Raw genomic sequence first — 18,774 nt, forward strand, 5'->3', positions numbered from 1 at the left:
GACATGGCTAATGAGCTGGGAGTGGGGGCTTCTTCAGAAAACCTTGGAGTAGAAGGTAAGGGGGACACTGCTTGGGCTGTGGGACAAACCCACTGGTCTGTTGTCTAGTGGGGGACTCCTGATTTACCCTTAAATTTACTGCAGCTGAATCTCAGGAGGCTTCTATACCTTCTGCTCCCTCTGAAGCCACGCCTTAAGGCCCCTCTGATTAGGTTCCAATGCCCTGTCTCCCTCCTCAATAATTAAAAAAAAAAGCATTAGTTTTATGATTTGTATATGCTCAGCACAGGGAGTGGCACTATTAGAAGGTGTGGCCTTGTTGGAGTAGGTGCATCATTGTCTGTGGGTGTGGGCTTTAAGACCCTCATCCTAGCTGCCTGGAAGCCAGTATTCTGCTAGCAGCCTTCAGATGCAGATGTAGAACTCTTAGCTCCTCCTGTACCATGCCTGCCTGGATGCTGCCATGTTCCAGTCTTGATGATAATGGACTCAACCGCTGAACCTGTAAGCAGCCCCAATTAAATGTTGTTCTTATAAGAGTTGTCTTGGAAATGGTGTCTGCTCACAGCAGTAAAACCCTATGACAGTTAGCCAGAGTTTCCTGGGTCTGTAGCCTACTGTCATTCATCTGAGATTAACAAGGCTTGCAACTATGATGAGTGGCATGTGAGGATAGATACTGCACAGACAGCTTCCTGCTCATTTTCCTTTTGCTGAAATTGTTATTGAAATTTAACACATGTACATATAAAAGCACAAGATTGAGCTTGATACATTTTCATATGGTCAATGTACATATATAACCACATTTTTTAAAAAAGGAAGAAACAATCCGTTATGTGATAATGTCAGCACTTAGGAAGCAGAAACAGGAGGATTGCTTCAAGTTCAAGGACATCCCAGACTATATTGTGAGTTCCAGGCCAACTTGGGTGACAGAGTTAGATATTCATAGTCACCATGACCTAGGTACCAGGCGAGATGAGACTTCATAAGACTGTTTAAATAGAAGTAAATAGTAAGGATTAACAAAGCTAATTGAGAAGAAGGGAAGAAAAAGGGAGGTTGTGGAGAGTCCCCTTGTACATCTAGAAAAAACAAGTTATTGATAAAGAAGAGAAATTTATGCAAACATTAGATATTTTTGGACCAACATATAAAGTAGTCACAATGAAATACTCAAGGAAATGAGGTGTTAATCAAAGATTTTACATTCAGCCATAAAGATTCAAATAGATAAGGAGGAATCCTGGGGTCCCATTGGAAAAGTGTTCTTGGAAAACCCTTCAAGAGTAGTTAAGAAAAGAGGGCCAGAGAAATAGCTTAGTGCTTAAGAGCATTGGCTTCTCTTCCAGAGGACCCAGGAGCCATTCCCTGGTTGTACACTGCAGCTCACAGCCATCTGCAACTCCAGTCCCAGGAATCTGATGCCTCCCTTTGAACTCCATGGACACAGTGCATGCATGTGGTGCACATACATGCAGTCAGGCAAACACTCATACATATAACTGCTGCGGGGCACTTGCCTATCATGCCTGAGGCCCTGCGTCCCAGCCTCAGCAGTGAAGCAGAGTATTAGGACGATAAAATCATGAAGACATTGACACAGGTTAATAAAGGTGGTGAATGAGAGAAGAGTCAAAGGCTAGACTCTGATCTGTGACTGCAGCAGGAGAACACATGTCGAAAGCTACTTGGAAGCCAATGCTGGATTCAGATCGAAGCAGACATCTAACAGACCTTCTGCTCCTGTTTTTTAAGATGTTCAGTCTCTCACTGCCCTCCATGGAATTTCATTCCACACATGCAGATGTGTGTCCCACGTGTCCTCACAGAGTCCATCTGCACATTCATTCTTCGACTGAACCATCATTTACTTAGTGCCTGTGATGAGCCAGGAAATGGGATAAGCCAGCAAACAAAACAACCGACATTAGTCTCCTTATGGAGAAGGCATGTGATAGGCAGGAAGTAAATGATAAAAACGGAACAAATGAGAACTGGGTGGTGTTCTGAGAACTGACCATTTCTCCTGAAAAGGTGAGGCAGACTCAGGGCCATCAAGAATCTTGTGAGGCACAAGGTCAGTGCCTTTTTAAATGAGTGGTCATGGAACAGTTTCCTGAGACTGGAAGTCATGAGCAAACTCTCTCAGGAGGCAAGGAGATTAGCCATGATAAAATATGGGGACTGAGTGCTCACCACAGAGGACTGGACCCAGGCAAAGGCCCCGGGAGGGAACTAATAGGGAGACAGGGTAACTAGAGTGGAGTGTATCGGGGAAAGATAAGTAGAATGTGAGCTCAGGAAAGGGTTGGCCAGCAGATCAGGGGCTTCTAAGGCTATATGACCACTTTGCAGTTTGTTCTGTGTAATAGATTCTCCTAGAACTGTCATACCACCCAGCCCATGTGCCTCTCTATAATACAAATGGTTTAACCTGGAAAACTCTAATACATTCATTCATATTTATTCTCTCTCTCTCTCTCTCTCTCTCTCTCTCTCTCTCTCTCTCTCTCTCTCTCTCTCTCAATCTGTCACTCTGTCTTTCTGACTGTCTCCCTCACCCTTTGTCCCTCTTTTCTCATCAAAACAAGTCCTAGATTAATTTAGAATGGTCTGACCTCTACGATGCAAAACTATACACTGTTTACCAGACAGCCAACTTAAGCATAATAATTTATGCAATGACTTATAAATAATTGACAGTGTGGTGGCAGGGGGGGTTAACTTCCAAATCTTCTGCTTCAGGCACTGGTGCCGCCCAAGCTTAGTGTTGCTTATGCAGTCCACCATGTTGGTCACTCTGCCTCTGCTCTTCTGGCCAGTTCCATGCTGTGTGGCACCAGCATAAGTCTCTCCAGGAACTGGGCAGGCAAAACTTGAATTCTGCATCCCTAAGCATCCCTAGTGCAGAGGTGAGCTGAAGGCCTTCACCTCTCTGCAGTGCTTAATAGCTAATAGAGAACATGATTTCCCACTCTCCAGGAAAGCATCTGTACACTGTTAGAAACATTAGTGAGCTTCTCTTCACCTCGGAAGACTTGTACAAACTCCCTGGTAAATGTCTCCTCTACCCTTCTCTCGCCTGTCTCCACACATTAACCATCTTCTCCAAGCTAAGTTTTTACCCCGAGATTAACCAGAAACTACCAAGTTTTTTATTAATCCTATCCATGTAATATTTGCCTTCTATGCCCTATGACATTTTCTTTTCATTAAACTACTTGGCATAACGTGGTAAAAGATTGGATCCGACATTCTGGATAACTCCAGGAGTCCTGGCAAAGGGAAGTGGTGCCCACCAGCAACCTGGGTGCAAAGATCTGAGGGCAATTTATAGCACACTGCAAGGAGGCAATCCTCCTGTAGCCTGCAGTACTCTCGCAAGAAATAGGAGACTTTAGGGGTATCTAACTTTTTTTTCTTTTCTTTTCTTTTCTTTTCTTTTCTTTTCTTTTCTTCTCTTCTCTTCTCTTCTCTTCTCTTCTCTTCTCTTCTTTTCTTTTCTTTTCTTTCCTTTTCTTTTGGAACCTAACACAGTTTCTAAGAGAAACTACTTATTGAGTACTATGATAATTCATAACAAATATTAATAAGCTTGACAGATATAGACTCCCATAAGAAAACAAAATCTGGGTTTGTTTCTGAGGAATTTTCTAGAATAGCTTAAGTGAGGGGAGAAGAGTTGCCCTAACTGAGGGCAGCACCATTCTAGGAGCTGGAGTCCCAGCATCAATAAAAAGGTGAAGGTGAGCGGACCATCAGCAATTCTCTTTCTGCTTCCTGACTCTAGGCACAGTGTGATGCCCGCCTCACACTGCAGCAGACGTCACGTGACCAGCTGTCTCCAACTCTGCTGCCATGGCTTCCAGACTACAGTGGGCACCCTCAAACTGTGAGCTAATGGAGTGCATCCCTCCCTCAGTTGCTCTTGTCAGGCATTATATCCCAATGATTAGAAATGTGGCCATTACAAACACCTTCTGCATACCCAGCCCATGTGATCCCTGACCTGTACTCATAGAAGCCCTTATCCTCACTCAGAGAGGCTCCTACACCGTGCTGGTGACAGAGCTAAAAATTGTGTCCAGGCCATAAGGCTCACCAGTCTGCTGGAGATGCTAAGGGACATGAACCAGGCACCTGCTTCGGAATAATGAACTAGTATACACCTTTGACAGTTGTTTCCTCTCTAATGACTCAGAGTCCTCCTTTGTTAACTCTGACATTCTAGGTGCCTTTAGCTTGAAAGACGTTATTGATACTCCCTGGCTTTCATTAATTCCTTCATGAATTATCTTTGCTGTTTGTTTGTTTGTTTGTTACATGTGTGAGCACTCACATGTACAAATGTGGAACACACAAGACAACTCCCGGCAGGTGATTTATTCCTTCTACCATGTGAATCCCAAGGATCAAACTCTGGTCGTTAAGCTTGGCAGCAAGCACCTTTACCCACTGAACCAACCCATGGCTGACCTTATAACCTCTGTGAAGGTATGTGTGTGTTGGTGCTGTATATGTCTGAGAGACAACAGGAGGGAGACCTGACCAAGGGCCCCGGCCTATGCCAGCCACGCACTTCCCATCTTAACGGCTATGTCACATGATGCTTCTGCTCTGGGCCTCAGTCTCTCGCCTTCTTTCCCATTTCCAATTCCTGTCCCCAAGTCCTTCTAACCTCTCAGTCCCAATCTCTTGCCTACACCTTCTCCTCACAGGCTGACTTGTCTCCTCTGAAGGAGCCTCCCGATGAGTTCATGTCTCATATGCCCATGTCTGCCTGCATGCTCCACAGAACCCACTGTCTGTCACTCACTTGTCTCAACTGTTTAAACCCTTGTAAACTATCTATCCACTATATCCCAGATCTTTACATTGTGAGTCGCCACCTCAGAAGGGATTACATCACAAAACAGTTCCCAAATGCATGATGATCAAATATTAACTCCAAACCAAAAGTGTAGTGATTCTGAGGTATGCCTCAGACATACTCAGACAGCAGTAGCTCCTGTTATACCATGAGACATTACCACAGAGTTGGTTCTGAACACACCTAGGCACACTTTACACTGTGGGTGTCATCACACCACCTAACTGCAGAACAGTGCCCGAGACACCTCTGCTCAGATGTGAGATTCCTGTTACAGTAAGAGAATTGCAGTGCCTCGATTGTGCACATGGTATTCTGCTCTTGGGAAGACTTGGTGGTTCAACTGTAGAAAACACAGACTGTTAATAGTTTCCTACCACCATCCTCTGCATGTAAATACAAAATTAGCATATCCTTGAATTGTATTAGAATGCTTGACTTTAAAATTGCTACTCCAGTTGCTAATTTGTGCTTCATAAAAAAATCATTAATTTTGACTTGGGTTTAGGATGGAATTATTTAAAAGTTTCTGAAATGGCACATGCATAGTCTGTTATTTTGTACTGAGTATTCTCAGCATTGACAATGATAAAATTATTTAATTATAAAGTCAAAATACTAATCAGCTCTAAAAACAGAAGTTGCCCTATGTTCTGCAAGGTCAGACACTCAGCTAAAATTTAATTTTTATGCAAAAAGAAACAGCATATCTAATCTCCTTCGCATACAGATATGTCTTTCTACCTGATCAAATTGTATGTACACAAAAAGAGTTGCTTTAAGATAAATGTATTCCTAATTATATAAACTAATAAATGTTTAATTGTTTATATGCCTAGTTTATATGCCTATATACTTGGGGTCAAGTAAACATTTCTTCAGGTAAAATGGGTCATGGCAGATAAGCATTCAGAGATCCTGCTATACCCTGAGCAGATCCAGCCTGTCTGCGCTCACCCCTTTATGCGTACCCCAGCTGCTGGGCCTAGCACACCGAAGCTATTCCCTGTATATATGAACTAAGCTTAAGTACCTTGTGAATGAGAATAGCAAACCCTTATAGCTGTCAATCTACATGTATATTTCATAGGGTTTTGAGAATCTGGGGGTAGGACACAAAAGGCCATAAGTGATCTCGCAGCATGTATTGAAGCAGGCTTCATTATCATCACATCAGCCCCCCACCCACCCGCCATGACCCTGGAAGGGCTTCTCTAAGGATTTCTTGCAGATTTGGAAACTGAAGCTTAGTGAGGCTGAGTAGACCATCACACAGCTCAGAAGCTGCAATGCATGTTAGTTGCTGAACCCCACACTTCAGATTCTAGAACCCTGTTCGTAAATGCTACAGTAAAGGATCTTATGAACAACTGTTATTCCCTGCAGAACAGGGCAGTGTCCTCAAGTAAAAACTACAAATATGTCTACACACAGAGGAGCTCAGGTTCAGCTCCCCTGTGCGTAGGCTCCACCTTCGGGACAGCACGTGGAGCTCCACATGAACATTAAACAGGGATGAACTACTCTTCCCCACTCTGTTCTCTTACCTGCCTCAAAGAAGGTTTTTTTTTTTTTACCAGCATGGCCCATATAGGAGTCCTCACAGATCTAGCATGCCAGTGGCCATCCTAAGACCACTGTGTCATTCTGTGAAAGGCAAGAAAGAAAGTAGGTACCGTCTCTAGAGGCCTTAGCCACTGTCCCACTGGCCAGGCTTCTAACAGTTCTTACCCTCCACCCAACCAATGGATCCCCACTTCAGTCACCATGTGAGCCTCAGGCTCTGGCACAAGTTCCCTGCCCCCAGTTATGGGAAGACTTGAAGAGCAGAAAATTATTCCTTTGAGTCACACAGCTGGCTCTGTTTTCCAACAGGTCCCCAGGTACAACTATGAGAAGTTGTCCATCCTACCAAGTCCCCTAGCCAGGGTGTGTCAGCCCAAGCTAGTCAGATGTTTTCTCTACACTACTAGCCTTATACCAGCAGAGGCTCCAAAGCTGAGCAAGAGAAACTCTTAACCCTAACAAAGCTCATTAACACCTCAAACAGGTGAGGCAACACCAATAGTCAAATCTGGAAATGACCCTAAAGGTAGCCAACGTGTTAAGATCCAGTGAGAAGCCAACTGGGTGGGACCCTAAGCCCCTGTCTACATTGTCTCCTTTCATCCTGCCCACAGCACTGTGAGAGAAGGGCTGTTACTACTTCCAGATGAGGAAACTTCTGCCAGGAGAAAACACATGGTTAGTACACAGCAGAGCCATCACCCAAACCCAAGCCTCCAGGGCCCACAGTCTTAGCTTCCTCAAACGCCTGGCTGTCATCAAGAAGCTGTGAACCGGTAGCCCATGGTCATGGGAGATGGAGCCTGACCTAGACTGGGAATATTTACACAAAGGAAATAGCTTTTACCCTGTTCTCAGAGGAGAGGAGCTGGCCAAAATGACAAGACACAGAAGATTTCTATGCAGAGGGGACATGATGTTCAAAGGCCAACAGGACCAAATTAGAAACACAGCAGGAGCTGCGCTGGCTGACGCAGGAGGCCTGTGACGCGGTAAGGAAGGGGTCGGAAGAGACAGAGACTGGCCCTTGATCAAAGACCTTGAATGCAGTAAGTTTAGGAATTTGATTTAGCCCTGGGCACATTTGGAGTCACTGATGGCGTTTTCAGGCAGAGGAGGGACATGTGGTGAAATAAGTCAAGAGGGGAGAAAAGTGGGGTTAAATGCCAGTCAAAAGGCTGCCTGAGAGATGGTGCTGATAGAAGAGACAAAACAGCCTGAGCAACAGTGTCTGGGCATGGAGGGAAATAGGGGGACATAAGATCAAAATTGATCCCTGGATGTTGGGTCCCAGTGGCTGAAGCTCCCCTTCTTGGGACAGGAAACAATGCTCAGCAAGAGCTAGTTTTCATTTTGTTTGGTTGCAGTGCGAGGAGGTATCATAAGTAGAGGCCATGGGCCACTGCAGAGTGGGAGAACCAAGCCCTGCAGAGATATACATCTGAGAGTCCTCAGGGTCATCCAGGGAAGAGATCAGGCAAGATAGCACATCCCATCCCCCAAGCGCAGCCCCAGCATCAACTCATCCATGCCCAGCCTTGGTCACTGTGCCGCCACAGAATGCACTGCTCTCCTCAATTTCAGAGTCTAAGGACTGTGGCTCATTACGGTTTGGACGATGTTAGCACTAAACATCCCATAATTGCAGAGCTTGCCTGACGCTCTGTCATTAGCTCTCTGAATCTCTGAGCCCCACCTCTCTATTGGATTTGCTGACTGACCCCAACATAAAATGTCTAGTTAACCAGGGCAGTCTGTCTATGTGGTGGGGACTCCTGCTGCCCTTGCCCACCCTAACTGCTCGTGGTTCAACTGTCCTCGGCCATGAACTTTAAGCTGCCGTCTCTCTATGCCTGAAATCTGTCCTTTGCAAGTACAGACAACTGATCCTATTACTCACACAGAGGAGAAGAAAATTGAGGTCAAGGCAGAGGGCCTGGCAATGAGTCACTTTTCTTCATGGTGGAAAATCACCAGTCAGGAGCCTGTAGGGGTCTCTGCTCGAAGAGCCAGAGGAACTGAGCTGAACTGAGATTCAGTTTTTGCCAAATCCAGGAAGCTGGACCTGATGCTATAAAGGTCATTCCTGTGTCTGAGAGCAGGTGAAGGGTTGTCTCGGGTTTGGGGCTCCTAGGGGTTCTTCCATGTCCCCTAAGGTATCCTGTTCCCAGTGTTGTTCCTCTATGCCTCAGACAGAAGCTTTCCTAGATATCTAGAATGAAGTGACTAAGCCCCCAAATCTGGATCTTCTGGAGTCTCACAGACTGCAAACACAACTCCAGATGCAACCACAATCTTCTCCACACACCAGACTCCCGTCCAGATGATGCTGCTTAGGCTGGAATGTATGCAGGGTGGGGTTGGAGGAAGTACAGGACTTATCTTAAGGAACTCCAGAACCAAGCAAGTCATTCTTAACACATTTCTGCAGAACTTCTCTAGGCCAGAGGGAATAGATTACCCACACAACAAATGAACGATTGCCAATTACAGAGCACCTTTCATTATATCATCCTTTAAGATAGTTTGGGGTTCAGAGTTGGCCATTCTACCTTACAGATATAGAAATGGGGATTTATGGGCATTGTGTAATTTGTCTAAGACTCCCCCTGCCCCCGCCACTGCCACCCTCAAAGCAGGCCTTTGAAACTACCATTGCTGAAATTGATTTGGCCCATGTCACACAGAGAAATGGGAACAAATCTCAGAAACTATAATACTAGAATCTTGATCTCCTTTATTATGCTGTACCCTTGGGTAGGGTCTAGCAATTCAACTGATGGTTCAACTCCTAGAACTTTTTACTACACAAAATTGTTATGTTGCATAGTGATGCCCTTGGGACCATCTACAGCCTATGGTGTGCTAATTACTTCTCAAATCCTTCACTTAGTTCTTCCTGAGATGCAATGGGGTATGTTAGACTTCAGGACTGGCTTGGTCCCATTATACTATATCTCTGATGATTCTGTAGCAGAGCAGGAAATTCAGGGATTTACATCAACAGTAGTACTGAGAATGTTACTTCATCAGAATTCTGAAAGCCTTTGACTCTCTCCACCTCTTCACTGTCCTCGCCCCCATCTTGGATTTCTCCTTTCAATCTTTGAAGTCCAGAACCAGAGAAAAGTCCTTAGGGCTTATCCTTTCCATACCAAAGGGAATGCTATTCCCATCTTGGCAGACCTGTATCCAGCCTCCAGCTCCTGGTACAAGTTCCTCATTCCTAGCTTATCCTTCTGGTTCTGTGGTTAATATTCTCCAAAATTCAGGAGCCAATTGTTAGTGGAATGCTAATACCTATTTTCTGCTTGGCTTATTTTAATTTCTTCATATTTCAAGTGGAATTTTCAATTCAAAGCCTTCCAAGTCTAGAATTTGGATCCCACCCCCTTTCCTACTTGCTGTACAAAGTGGGTTCTCTATAAATAAATGCTTTTCTACACAAAAAGCACTAAGAAACAGTGTGTGGAATTTACTATGCACATGGGGCTAGGTGTTCTATGATTCTGCAGAGGAGATACCTGTGATGGTTTAAGTGAAAATGTCCACCCCCATAGGCTCTTTTTTCACTGCTTGAGGTTCAAGATGGGTGAGGGATCAGCTCTCAGCTTCCAGCTCCAGCTCCAGCCACCGTGTCTGCGTCATGCTGCCACGCTGTCTCTGGTATGATGGGCCCTATCCCTCTGATGGAATCATAAGCCCAAAATAAACCCTTCCTTTTATAAGTTGCCTTGGCCACACTGTTTTATTACAGTAACAGAAAAGTAACTAAGACAATATCAGAGTATGAGCTCCAGGAAGGTGGACCCTTTAATTATACAGATATGTTCCTTCCACCCCAAGTGTGTGCTACACACATCATATGGCAGTCAGCAGAGCATTATGGGAGAAAAGAAAAGGGCTGCTTGACTAGAGCTATGGGATCCCTGTAAGGCTCCTATCAGTATAGCACACTCTCAAGTCAGTGGGATTTGGAAAAAGATAGCTCCAGACAGAAGGAGTATCATGTGCCAGGAAGGAGAGGCATGAAGTCATGTACTGCAGAGGTGGTGAGTTGCCAAGTATTGCCAGAGGGTAGAGGTAAGCTTGAAAATGACTGGGTAGAATTCAGAAGCCTACTGGAACGCTTTTGCCTGTGGCTTTATCAGCTTTATACTCCAACAAATCAGGGCAAAACGTTCTTCATTTGCATGCACCCAGTCATACCCAGGAGTTCCAAACAACTAAACAGAGCCCAATCCCAGAGGCTGAAAGGACTGTGAAACTAGTGTACTCTACACTTTCATCCCAGCTATAAGGAAGATGCTAAGCCCCACTAAACATCTCATAGGAGAAATTGAGCAGGCCTCCTGCTAGTCAATGAACTGCTTTCCCAGTTTGTGGCACTAAAGATCATTTTGTTCAAATAGAGACAAAACCATCCAAAATTCAGCACTATATACTCTCAGAACATTAAATCTAGGAAAGCCTCTGGGGAGTTTGCACTATCTCTCATTTCTTGGATAAAAACAATTGAACCTTGGAGGAGGTTTGCCCAAAGACACACAGCAAGTTGGTGGAAGGCTTGCCTCTGGCTCTCAACTCATGCTCCCTGATGCACTGTGCTTTCCCACAGGGTATTTGATGAGAAAATTATAGATGTTCTCTTTTCTAATGGACTTAAAAGCAAAGGCTAAGATTATTTCTGAAACATTCTTTTTTAGATGAAAAATAAAGGAGGGATCTCTCTCTACTCTGACTCTTTCAACAATTAAACTTCTGGCTCCCACGCCAAGGTCTCAGGATCAACAGCTCATCCTTTCCTCCAAACAGTACTCTTTTGAAAGAAGAAAAGAAAGAGAGGAAGAAGGGATGGAAAGAGGGAAGAATATGGGGAGGGGGGAGAAAAGAAGAGAAGAGAAGAGAAGAGAAGAGGGAAAGACGGTAGGAGGAAGGGAAGGAAGAAGAAAGACCAGCATGCTGAAGGCCAAAGAAAAGTTCACGGGAAAAGAAGCAAGTCCCATTTAGCAGCTATGCATGTTTAATTGCTCTTACCTGAAGCTCCCTAGAGAATGGCTTGCTCAGTCATTAAACATTTCTGGGGATTTGGGATGGGGGACATTTACACAAGAGTCTTGCATGTGCCCACACACGTGGGTGCAGATGCTGACCAAGAACTGGTGACTTTCTTTATCACTCTTCCCCTTATTGCCTTGAGACAGCACAATGACCTGATCTAAAGATTGCTGTTCAGATAGGCTGGAGAGCCCAGGACCTTCCTGTTGCCCTCTGCCCCCAACACACACCACAATGCTGGGGTTACAGGCACTATGTGGCTATACCTGGAATTTTATATGGGTAATGAAGGTTCTAAGTAAGGTTCTCATGCCTGCAGCACAAGCTCATACCCACTTAGGATCTCCTCAGGCCACTAAACAGTTGTAAACACTTATTCATCCAACAACCACTTCCTGAGCTCCAATAGTATACATTGCAATCATAGTCAGGAGAACCAATATAAATGAGATAGATACCCATTTAGTCTTGGGTGCTGAAGACACTCATGATTGGATAAGGTGTCATGTCCCTGTCAAGTAAACTCTTAATCTCACTTGAGTAAAGGAAGAAAAAGAAAGAAATTATTTCTCTATAACAGATCTCTGCCATAGACAATTGCTGGAGGCAGGGTGGGAAGATGAGCTTACAATATATAAGCCAGGGAAGAATTGATTCCTCAAAAGTGGGGGAGGCACCTGAAGATGAACCAGCTCCTAGCCTCAGTTTCCCAGGCATGCATTGGAAGGATGAGCTTAGAGGGAACATGAAGCAACAACAGTCAATGCCTCTGTAGCCCCAGTTCCCAGAAGCATACAGGAATTTATATTCAACCTCATCTTAAAAATAACTACTGAATCACTCCTGTCTGCCTTTTCAAGGTCACACACCATGTTGTTGTGGATTTCTCATGGGATACGGGAGAAGGGAGGGAACTTAATGCTACCTTTGATTGGTCTGCCTTTTGGCTTAAACAACAGAAAAACGTACAATTATCCCATTGACAATTACAGTCTTCACTCTTCACCACAATCACAGAAAATGATCCTCAGCAGCAGACCAGCAGCCACTGAGCGGAGTGCACATCTGTAAGCCATTACTGACTCAGAGGCAGGCTGACCACAGTGGTCTCCACTGGGTCTCCATAGTAAGCTGGACAACCAGAGGACTGCTCATGACCAGCTGCAGAGGACCCCAAGCCTTGGACATCTCAGACTTCTGGTTAAACATAATTCTCAAGACAAAGAGATACATGCTCAGTGAAAGGTCCCAAGAGCTGCAAATCCAACTCAATCAGACTAAAGGGAAGTCACTGGATGGAGTGTGAGTCTCTTACTGGCAGGGACCGTATCCAACAAGGTCATTACTAGTCCTCAGCTACACTGTACCATACATGGTCTGTGATCTACATTCCATAAATAAATATGTGTATAACAGTTTCACAGGAGGCTAATAAACACAGGACTGTTTGCATCGTTGAGTATGTAACATATTGCTCCAAGAAAACTGGAAAAGCAGATCGGTTTCAGTCTGAGCAGCACTAAGATCATCCTGGTCCTATTACTCAGCAGCTCTGGCCCCCTCTCAAGCCTCAGTTTCCCCATGGAATGCAGACTTATCAGCATTTCCATCCTTCTTCTTTATAGAGAGACTTGTTACTGAGCTGTTGGAGGCATCACTTTCTGATATCTTCAGCTGTGAAGCCACCTGTGCATGTCCTCAGAGCCCCTCCTAGAACTGCCTTTATTCAGAGAGAAACTGTGGACAAAATGCATTTCATAGAATGGGATGGTTGCTACTGCTTGCCATCCTGTCTGGCCTAGAGCAGTGGTTCTCAACCTTCCACGTGCTGCAACCTTCAGTTCCTTGTGTTGTGGTGACCACCAACAGTTGCATATTTTGCCACAGTAATGAGGAAGTAACTGATGAAGAGAGTTATGTGAGCGAAGCATGCTTCTCTCACCAGGCAGCACTCTGAAACAGAAGAGGTCGCAGGGCTGTACTGAGGCAGCAGGGCTGTGAGTTCTGACATGCTGAACACACACGGTAGACAGAAAATCTCTCTGGCTGGTCAGAATGGGAAGACTCTAGTTGGAGAGTGGCTGGTGGCTTCTGACCCTTAGTTTCATTTTACTCTTTTCCCTGAACTTCACTTTGTCTGGTGTGAAGCAGAAGAGCTGTCCCAGCCTACTGGCTTCTGTATGACTCTCCAGTGACGGAGCAAGATAGAACCTGAAGTCCTAGTTCTCTTGGACCTATGAACCTCTCTGACTCCAAAGCTCCCTGTGAGGTGAGGTGAACTGCGACCACAGAGCCAACATCGAAATCCAGCTTAAACATTCTCCCTCTCACAAACATTGACCTCCACAGGGCCTCGCAACATCTCTTCTGGACTCTGAACACCACCTCAAAGGCTGCTTCATGGAGATAACAATGATTGCATAGGCCACAGTGACAGCTCCATGAGCAGTAACAGGCCATAGAAAGTGCTGTGCATGTAAGCCAATGAGGTGAGGGGCTGTGGTTAAGACCAGCCCTTTATCTAGCTGTGAGGACCATAGTGCAGTTCACCACTAGAGAGGCCTCTGCAGCATGTAACCATGCTCTCTGCTACTGTCTGCCAACAATTTAGTATTCAGTCTGCCAACTGAACAACCTAAGCACTTCTAATATCCTGTAAGAATGAACTAGCTTGCTCTGTGAGCAAATCCCCAAGGTAGAGCCCAGAACATACGTGATGGATCTCCAGGCCCAGTGTTTTGTTTAATCTCCCAGTATTTCTTTTCTTTCTGTTTCAGTTTTTGTGTTTTTATTTCAAGACAGAGTTTCTCTGTGTAATCCCGGATATCCTGGAACTTGCTCTGTAGATGAGGCTGGCCTCAAACCCAGAGATCCACCAGCCTCTGCCTCCCAAGTTTGTGATTAAAAGAATGTGTCACCACACCCAGTTATCACCCAGTATGTTCAATTAGCTTTGCAATGCTAGGGTAGGAATATGCAAAAGGAAACACGCCTCCCTGTCTCTTGGACTGACTTATTACCCCATCAGAAATAAAGCACTGTAACCAATTGCACAGGTCACAGATCTTATGCCCAGTCGGAAGGCCTGGAGTTCCAAAGGCACCTACTGGATAAGGCAAGCTAGATTACTATATCCATGTTCATGCAATCTGACTTCTGCTTCCCCTTAAAACTTCTCAGGGAATTGGAAGCTGGAGAGAGGAAAAGAAAGGTCAGGGTGTAACCAAAGAGGCAGAAATACCACCAAGATCCGACCCTACCCTTTATTCTAGTCCTCATCTGAGGAAGCTAGCCAATTGAAGAGCAGGCTTTACCTTACATCCCTTGTGTGCATGTACGTGTGTGTGCGTGTGTGCGCACACACACACACACATGTGAGAGAGAGAGAGAGAGACAGACAGACAGACAGACAGACAGACAGACAGACACAGACAGGGAGACACAGAGATACAGAGAGAGACACAGAGAGACAGAGATACATAGATACATACACGCACAGAATTTATAGTCTCATAAAAACCCCACTGATATAAGTATAAATTGTTGACAGTTCACAGATAAAGTAACCCAAGTTCAGTTGCGGCAGAGACCAGAATCAAGCTGGGGCAGTCTGGCCTCCTCTTCACTCACAGGCTTTGTCTGACCAGCTCAGACCATTGCCAAAAAGGCTGGTGTTTCACAGCCCAGTTTCCTGTCGCACAGGGCAGGGATGGTCAGCTCAGCAGCAGGCAGACTGCACCCTTTCTACCAAGGCTTTATCAACTGTTTCAGGTTTAAATTTCTGTCATCCACTAACGTGGCAGAGGGTCAGAAGAGAGGATTCCAGAAGAATTCTATAACAGCACCTGCTCAGAGTGATCCTGGCATCAGCAGACATTTGTTAAATAGTGGCCTCTTACATAGCTATGATATTTTGCATATATTAATCTGATTAGCCCTACATCAACCCTGGTATGTACTGTCATTATGCCCATCTTAAACATGAAGGGACCAGAGAACAGATGGGGCTCCAGAATTTTCACCAGCCACATGGTGAATGAGGAGTACGACCCATCTCTATGCAGGTAGCCACATACCATAGATGAGCACTCTTGATCATCTCAGGAAAGCTTTGCCACAGGCTATCCCAAGCTGAAGCAGCCCCATCTCTCAGCAACCCCAAGACAAGGCTGCCCCATCCTGACAGCCTTGTCTTACCATGACTGAGTTTCACCATACAGACTACAAACAAAAATTTGACCTCTCGTCTTCTGCTTCTGGCTGTATGGAAAACTTTAAGTTACACTTCTAATGGCGTTCTGTGTCCTAGGGACCATGCAAGAACTGTGTGGCAAATCTCTACACCTCTTCTAATGATGGCTTTAGGAGAGCCAACCATGCCTTCAGAGAGAGGGATTGATTCTGCCTCACTAGAGAGTTTAGCATACATTCCTTTTATTTGTTTTTGAGACAGGATTTCCTGTGTAGCCTTGGCTGTCCTAGAACTCACTCTGTAGACTAGGCTGACCTTGAACTCAGAGATCCTCCTGCCTCTGCCTCCCAAAGGATGAAAAATGTGCATCACCACCACCTGGCTCATTCTTTTTATTTTAGAGTCAAATTATTTTCTGTGTACCACCTATCAACCATCATCTACTAATAAATCTATGTATACAACACACACACATGTATGTACACACACACACACACACACACACATACACACACATCTACTTAAAAATCAAATGAATCGTGTGAAAATGAATGTGAAGTCAGTCAGCTGGCAGCTCTGGTGGAAAGGTCCAGAAGCAGGAAAGGTGACATATAAATGAAACAAAACAAAACATGACAAAATAGAAAACACTGGACTCAACAGAATTATGCTTTCTTTAAACAGTCTATCAGAATGTCTCAAAAATCAGAAAACAAACAGTATTTTAATTATTTCTGGCTGATGGGGCTAAAGACAAAGTCCCTATGATGAGGGAGTATATAAAGGATCCAAGGCTAGACCAGCTATCAGAAGTCTGGACCACCATATCACACGGTCCTCTAGAGCCCAAGCCTATGCATGTCAGAGTCACCAACTGTCCCAGTGCCTAAGCCTAAAGAATAACTAGGCACATGAGGTCTTCAAGTCAATTGGGGCAGTCATAGAAACAGTTCATCAGGCATAGATCTGGCACCCTGAACTTCTACCCCCGCTCTGGTTCAGACCTCCATGGCCTGCCAAGTCAAACATGCAGCTCTGTGTGAACTTTCCAGCGTGTGCAGGCACTTCTGGTGGCCCCATATTTCTCCTCCAGTCTAAACACACTCAAACCTTCTGTTTTCATACACTGCTTAACCACCTCCCTGACTTTTCCCACACCAGTCCATTCAAAGGAACTAGTACTTCCCAGAGACCACATCTTCCACTAGTACCTGCCAAGGACCAGATCTCCAGTTCTCTTCTGGGTAGGCTAAGATGCATGACTTACCTCTGCTCTTGCAGAGGAATGGAATCCAGGTGGCGGCTTCCAGGCAGTGCCATCATGTTAATTCCAATCTGCAGCAAAGCCTGCCCACAGCGGTCTGGACCCTGAAAAGACAGGCCAGGATGAGTCTGTTAAGAGAGGAGGTACAGTGTCTTCACTTCTCAAATCTGGGTTATAAGAAGCCAAAGTAGGTGAGAGAGAAGGTCTACTGAGCCTCCTCCTCTTCTGAGCTGATTCACACTCTGGTATTCTCACACAGGTAAGGCAGGACTCAGATGTGACCTTCTTTCCAAATCCCTGGCTTACTATAACCCCCTATGATCTTTCCCTTTGTCCTATTATCAAATATTTACCCTTTTGGCGCATGACTGACATTGGGACACACAACCCAGCAAATATTGTACAGGACATATGTGTATACTTAAAAAGCAGCCAATGCATTCCTCTTTAAATGACGTCATTTCACTTGAACAGCAAGCACAAAGCTCAGGATGTGACCTAAAGACCAGTTCAGGCCATTGAGTCATGACAGAGTAGATCTTAATAAAGGCTTTCTTTCTCTAAGCATAACTACCAGGTGAGAGAGACAGTCTCCTATTAGGCCCAGAAGATCACTCACTTCTACTTCAATAAGAGCATTATACAATCATAAAGGAGCTAACTGCTGAACAGAGCTGATGTGCAGAGAAAAGTTGTCTGGGTCCCAGATCACGGACTCCCTGCAGTCTGGCCAACCTCTTCACTTCCTACATCTAAGATCATATCTATTCTTGTTTGCTAAGTCAGTAGACATAAAAGTCTCTGTTCTATTCAGCCAATAGCATATCAGAGGAAAGAACTGATTGGTTTAGAGACTTCCAGTTCTGGAGCTGAGAGTGCACTTGGCTTCCTTGGACCTCACAGTAACATGTTGTAGGGTCAGTCCTCCTCCCTACCCAGCTGTTGATCTCCTCTGACATCCCCCCATAGTGAACTTTCTCCATATTCCCTTTTCATTGTCTCTGTAAGGTGGGCTCTAATGCAAGCAGAGAGTGGATGACTAGTGTTTTAATAGCATTTCTATTACCCTGGTAGATATATCTTACCAGGCAGGTCCTCATGCATGCACAGTTGTATAGAAACAGTGATGATTTTCTTCTCCCTTAGCAGCTTGAATTGCACCTTCCAATGCTTTGAAAGCTAACCAGCAGGAAGGAAATTCCAGTTCAGATCCAACTTGATTTCTCAATGTCTTATAACCCAAATGGATAGTGTCTTCAGCGATATGCTTTTACAATCTCATTCCAGTGGGCAGCCAAGAGTATTGGCACTTGCCTATAATGTTCTACATCAAAGAGGCCCTAGAAGACCCTAGAACACAGAGAAAATACAAAGGAAAGACCCAGTTTCCCTGGGTAAAATCCAATTGTGATGAGATGACAACATGAGAGTCTTCTATCTTACTTCTGTCTTTATCATGAAGAAAAGAAGCAAGAACAAACAAACACATTGAGGAGCGAATTGTGGGGCGGTGGACTATGACATCCGACAGAAGAACTGGTGAGACAGTAGCAAAGTTCAGAACCCCAATAAAACTCATAATTGAAAACAACAGATGTTCAGAGTAGCTCCTGATCAGATTCCTGTCCTGGACACATGATCATTGACACCCCACTAAGAAGACCATGACAACCAGTCACATAGTATAGAACTAAGCCAGAGCCCCAGGCTCATTACAGACCCTTACCCTCCCATTCCCAAATCCTCGAGGTCCCCAGTAGTGTCTGGATGCAGAGGAGGATGGTAGTCCCCATTCTCAAGTCCTTGTGGTTCCTACCA

The 18,774-nt window shown here is 44.9% G+C and overlaps 1 protein-coding gene across 1 annotated transcript in view; it reads right to left on the minus strand.

Annotated features, from left to right (window-relative positions):
• The window catches only part of Insc (INSC spindle orientation adaptor protein), a 109,705-nt gene that overhangs the window by 60,865 nt on the left and 30,066 nt on the right, over nucleotides 1-18,774 (minus strand). The window contains exon 2 of the mRNA XM_052200843.1: nucleotides 16,960-17,060. Coding sequence (XP_052056803.1) covers nucleotides 16,960-17,015 — 56 coding nt within the window. The 5' untranslated portion in view covers nucleotides 17,016-17,060. The remainder of the gene's footprint in view (nucleotides 1-16,959; nucleotides 17,061-18,774) is intronic.

The sequence above is a fragment of the Apodemus sylvaticus genome, chromosome 1 (assembly GCF_947179515.1).
Source record: "Apodemus sylvaticus chromosome 1, mApoSyl1.1, whole genome shotgun sequence".
In the NCBI taxonomy this organism is placed as follows: Eukaryota; Metazoa; Chordata; class Mammalia; order Rodentia; family Muridae; genus Apodemus; species Apodemus sylvaticus.